The 5625-nt window shown below is 58.6% G+C and overlaps 1 protein-coding gene across 1 annotated transcript; it reads right to left on the reverse strand.

Annotated features, from left to right (window-relative positions):
* Positions 1-872: 872 nt before the first annotated feature.
* On the reverse strand, positions 873-2803 carry SOX1 (SRY-box transcription factor 1). The gene has a single exon (XM_065743346.1). It carries the CDS (start codon positions 2447-2449, stop codon positions 1331-1333), a length of 1119 nt encoding a protein of 372 aa, XP_065599418.1. The 5' UTR covers positions 2450-2803; the 3' UTR covers positions 873-1330.
* Between the last annotated feature and the right edge of the window lie 2822 nt (positions 2804-5625).

The following is a 5625-nucleotide window of genomic DNA, read 5'->3' on the forward strand; positions in this document are numbered from 1 at the left end:
TGCTCCGGGCTCTCCCTTCCTTCACGCCCTCAGTACTGCGGCTACAGCGGAGCTCCGCGGCGGGCTCGGAGTGGGAGAGAGGAGCAGAGCCCTGGAAACGCGTTCCGTGCACTGGGAGCGTCGACATCGCCTCGGGGCTCCGCACCGCTCAGTTCGCAGCTCCGTTTTTCCGTCTCGTTACCCGCTTTCTATCTTTCCCAGCAGTATTTTTCAGCCACACCGTGGGAAACATTTTTTGTTTGTTTGTTTGGTTTGGTTTTCTTTTTTCCTTTTTTTTTTTTTTTTAATTCTTTAAAAAAATAGAACAGGTGACTTTTTCCGCTTTGCAATTTATTTAACTCAAAATGGAACGCATCCTTCGGGTTTCTGTTTAGCAGAAAGGCTTTTTAGTAAACTATATACAGTCTGGGTTCCCTCGTCACGTCTAGATAAAAATTATTTCACAATGCATTTACACGAGATGATAAAAAAAATTAAATTAAAAAAAATGGGGGGTGAGGGTAGGAGGAAAATAGAAATGTTGCAGGTACAGTAAAGTTTTACAAAACCCAGGAAAAAAAATAAGAAAATAAAAATTCAAACAAACATTGCAGCCTCAAGAAAGAAAGAAAGAAAGAAAGAAATAGTTGCATAAATAAACCAAAATATCCCAACCAAAACAAAAGCGCGAGAACATCTACAGAAAGTTGTGGTGCTGTTTTTGGATGTGCGAGGAAGGAACGAGCACCGCTCCCCGTCGGCTCCGTTTGCAGTGAGGCGGTGCGGGACGAAGCGCAGCGGCTCCGCGCGGCCCGAAAGTTGGCACCGCCCGAACTTTGGGTGTCAGCGGCGATGGTTTCGTCTTTTCGTCGCCGTCTTTTTCTATTTTTTTTAATCCACTCTCTCTCTCTCTCTCTCTCTCTCTCTTTCTCTCATTCTTTCTATCCTCTGTTGCAAATAAACGCTCTGTGTCTCTGGGGTGAATGATAAATACTGTACAAAAAAGTCTCGATAAAACACAGAAGTTCAGTCTAAAACTAGTCCCGGGATCTGGTCCTCCTAAAAAAAAAAAGGTCAGTAAAGCCACCGTTACCTTTTTTCTCTCTCATTATTATTATTATTATTATTTATTATTATTACAAGAACATCAAAACATTTCTGTACAAAAAGAAAGAAAAGAAAAACAAAACAAAAAAAAAAAAAAAGGAAGGAGGGAGGGGGAGGGTGGGAAGGAGCGGAATGAAAGGCAAAAACGAAGGGGGGCGGCGGGCGCGGGGCGGCGGCGGGGCCGCAGTCCTGCGGGGCCCGGGCCGGGGCCCTCCGCGCCGCTCCGGGGCCGCTCCGGAGCCGCTCAGATGTGCGTCAAGGGGACGGTGCCGTTGACCCCCGTGCTGGCGCTCTGGTAGTGCTGGGGCAGGGAGTGCAGACGGCTCTGGGCGGCAGCGGCCGCCGGGTCGCCTCCCTCGCCGCCCGGTAAGTACATACTGATCATCTCCCGCAGGTCCCCGGGGCACGGGGCCCGCGAGTGCGAGGTGACGGGCGGGCTCACGCTGGGCTCCGACTTGACGAGCGAGCCCAGCGCGCCCAGCGCGCCCGACGAGGCGGCCGCCGCCGCCGCCGCCGCCGCCGCCGCGGCCGCCGAGTTCTGGTGGGGCTGCGAGCCGTAGGGCAGCGCGCCGTAGCCCGAGGGCGAGGCGCTCACGTAGCCCTGCGAGTTGGAGATGGGGCTGTACTGCAGCGCGCCCATGTCGTAGCGGTGCATGGGCTGCGGGTTGTGCGGGTGGTGCGGGTGGTGCGGGTGCGGGTGGTGCGGGTGCCCCCCGCCGCCCGGGTGCTGCCCGTAGGCGAGCTGCGCCTCCTGCATCATCGCCGCCGCCGCCGCCGCCGCCGCCACCGAGCCCGGGTAGGCTCCGTTGGCCCACCCGTTCATGTGCGCGTAGCCGCCGCCCGCCGCCCCGCCGGGGCTCTCCAGCCGCTGCCCGACGCCGCCGGGGCTCACGCCGACGCCCATGCCCACGCCGACGGCGGGAGGGCCGCCCGCGGCCGGGCCGGCGCCCAGCAGCCCTCCGGCCAGCGAGTACTTGTCCTTCTTGAGCAGCGTCTTGGTCTTCCGCCGGGGCCGGTATTTATAATCCGGGTGCTCCTTCATGTGCAGCGCCCGCAGCCGCTTCGCCTCGTCGATGAAAGGCCGCTTCTCGGCCTCCGACATCACCTTCCACTCGGCGCCCAGCCGCTTGCTGATCTCCGAGTTGTGCATCTTGGGGTTCTCCTGGGCCATCTTCCGCCGCTGCCCCCGCGACCACACCATGAAGGCGTTCATGGGGCGCTTCACGCGGTCCTGCCCCGCTTTGCCCCCTCCGCCGCCGCCGCCGCCGCCGCCGCCCGCGCCGCTCTGCCCCGAGAGGCCGCCGCCGGGCGCCGGGGCTCCGCCGGGCGAGTGCAAGTCCGTCTCCATCATCATGCTGTACATTCACGGGGCTGCCTCACTTCCCTCCGGCGCCGGGCGGCGGGGAGGCACCGCACATGCGAGGAGCGGCGGCGGCGGCGCTGCCCGCGTCCCCCCGCTGCCGGGGGCCGCTCCGGGCGCGGAGCGCGCAAACAGGTGCGGGGCTGCGCGGGGCTGCGCGGTGCTTCGCGGTGCTGCGCCCGGCGTGTGCCCGTCCTGCCGCGCTCTGCGGCACTCGGCGCGCCCCTCCTCTCTCTCTCTCTCTCTCCCGCTCCTGCTCTTAACAGATCTATTTTTTTTTTTTTTTTTTGTTCTTCTTCTTTGCTAACTTCCAGAGAGAGGAGGGAGGGAGCGTGTGTGACTTGCATCCACTGATCGCAGGTGAACGGAGCAGAAGGGAGAGGAAAACCCACCGCCACGCCAAAAAAAAAAAAAAAAAGAGAGAGAAGAAAAAAAACGAAAAAAAAAAAACTATTTAAACGTTAACTCAAAAAAAAAAAAAAAAAAAAAAGCGGGAGGAGGAGGAGGAGGCACGGAGGCGGAGTGGGGGTGGGGAGCCAGCCCGGCCGCACCGGGCAACGCAATTCGCTGCGCTGCCTCCCGCCCCGCTGCCGCCGCCCGGCGGGGAGGAGCGCTTCATCCAGCCAGCGCGCCAAACCCGCCCGCCCTCGCCCGCCGCTGGCCAATCGGGGCGCGCCGCCGTGCGGTGATTTGCATAGCGCGCGCGCCGAACGCTGACGTCCGACGGGGCGCGCTGCGCCGAGCCGCGCCGCGCCGGCGGGGAAAGGTGGCGAGAGGCGGGAGCGCCGGTGTAGTCACGCCCCTCCGACGGCGCACCCGGCCCCGGGGTGTCCCGCTGTCCCCGCGGCTGCCCCGCGGTCATCCCGGGGTTCGAGCCCCGAAGGAAGGGGACTCCCCGCGTCCGGCTCGGTGGAGCAATTCCCGACGGCCCTCAAGAGCGGGAGGCGGCCGTTGTCGCTCGGTCCTGGGGGAGCTAAAGGAAGCTAGGCGGCCGTCTTAAATATATGAAATTAGGGATTGACGGTGTCTTCCCGCAGCGGCCGCAGAGGGCCGGAGGGACGCCCTGTCGGGGTTCGAGCAGCGGGCGGGGGTGGCGGGGCCAGGGCGGGCGGCCCGGAGCGGGCGGCGATCGCCGTCTGCTGGCGGCCACCGCGCGTCCCTCGCCCTCTGCTCGGCCCGAGAGCAGGAGTCCGCCGGCCCCAGCGGGTTTGTTGTCTCTGAGCTGCTCGCCGGGTAAAAGCGTTTGGAGAAGCTCTGGAGCTTTCGAGTAGGGGTTCACCCTGTGCACGGTACTCACACATATAATTCAAATTTCACAGCTGACCTGCTCTGAAAACCTCAATCAGCTTCTAATTGAAGGGAAAACAAAATATTGCTTCCCTACAGCAGAGCTAACGATTTAATCATTATATCAGACATTATAGCTTTTAATTAGGCTAATGCTGATACTGTATGAAAAGAGATAATTCAACGCAGTTCTTGATGAATTCTGTAATTGGGTTAACGGAGGAGCAGTCGGGGGAAGAGACGTCAATATTCAAGCCGCGTCCGTAGCCACCGCGTTGTGAATGGAAGGGAAAGGGAACGGGACCGGGGGGGGAGGGGGGGTGCAGACGGGGAGAAGCCCCTCGACGGGCGCTGTCCCTCCGCTGAGCCCGGCAGAGCCGCGGCAGCCAACGGGAAGCGAGACACCGGTAAGGGCCGAACTGCCACCGCGCTTGTCGCGACAGCAGCGCGACCTTATTGCGGACCCCGAGGCCCATTTCTGTGCATATTCCTTCGGGCCGCGGAGACAGCGCGAGGGGGAAGGGCTGACCGAGCCTGGGTCTGAGTCTGCCCGGGGTGGGCAGAGGACTCCTGGGCCGGGCCGGCTCTGCAGCGCTACCCGCAGCGGCCGTGTGCCCCGCACCTGGGGCGTGGAGGACGCGGCACACAGCTCAGTCCTGGCAAAATAAAGTGGTTCGGAGGGCATTCTCTTATTTATTTAGTGTGCCCGATATCAGGAACTTTTTTTTTTTTTTTCCTAAAGGACTTTATCTTTAAATGCCCTCCTCGGTACTGATGATACATCGTCCCTTTTCCAAGAGTTTGCCTATCCCATGCTTTTTGCCTTTTCTGCTTCCTCTCTATTTTATTTTTCTCTAGCCGGGAAAACGGGGCGGCATATTTTCATTGCGCTTTAAGGAACGCGAACAATCTCCGCACGTCGGATGCGCGCCGCGCCCCGCGGCCGTTCCGAGCCGTGCCCAGGGGAGTACTTGGGGGTGTCCTCTGCCAGGAACGCGGCCCTCTGCTTCCCCCCACCCCAAAGCGGGCTCCCATCCTCGACCCGCTGCGAGCTTGGAGAAAGCGGGGCCGGCGCCGAGCGAAGTTTTGCAGCGGGAGCGTTTTGTCATATGTTTGTTTGCTCTCCGCGTTAGCTCCACTTCCAGCACAATATCCCCCTGAAAGCGAAATATTCCGTATTGTGATCCAACCTCGTCTTATTTTGTCAGTAATTACAGCAAAATGAGACGGGTCATTGATAACATCCCAGTGACACAACCCCTGTAATTAACAGCCTGAATACACCTTTGTGCGCGGCGCAGGAGTTGTAATTTTGAAGTCTGCTCGGGTTTATTTTATTCTTTATTTGTCTTAAGGCGCTTACAAGGAGTGTGTGCTGGGCAGAGGTTGCCGTCGGGTTCTGTAGGGCCTGGGGCTGTGTCCTGGGGGCGGCCAGAGAGGGGGGTGGGTGCGGGCGGATGAACCCAGAGCCCCGAATATTATGATGACATATAATAATTATGTATGTAATAGAAATTATGATAATTATATACTACAAGTTATTGTATATTATATTATGGTAATAACAATAATAAAATGTTTGGTCAAGAATTTACTCGACAGCGTAAGGAAAATATTTTGAAAGCTGAGTTTACAGACGGCAAGCTTCGAAGGGAAAACCAAGAAGTACGGAGAATCCCGGGGCACTGTCGGGGTCCCCGTATGGGGCCGCTCGGCCCCGCAGTGCAGATTTCGGCATCCCGGGGTGCACCCACAGCGCAGCGTCGCGCCCGGGGCAGCGCTTACACATAGCCATAGAGGGGACAGTTCTGGCTCTCGTCCTCCCATTGCAAAGCGCCTTTCGGGACACGTCTGGATGAATTTGTGTAAAAAAAAAAAAAAAAAAAAAAAAA

This window comes from Cyrtonyx montezumae, unplaced genomic scaffold, assembly GCF_038088225.1.
Source record: "Cyrtonyx montezumae isolate F1298 unplaced genomic scaffold, pur_monq_1.0 scaffold_3, whole genome shotgun sequence".
NCBI classification, from domain to species: domain Eukaryota; kingdom Metazoa; phylum Chordata; class Aves; order Galliformes; family Odontophoridae; genus Cyrtonyx; species Cyrtonyx montezumae.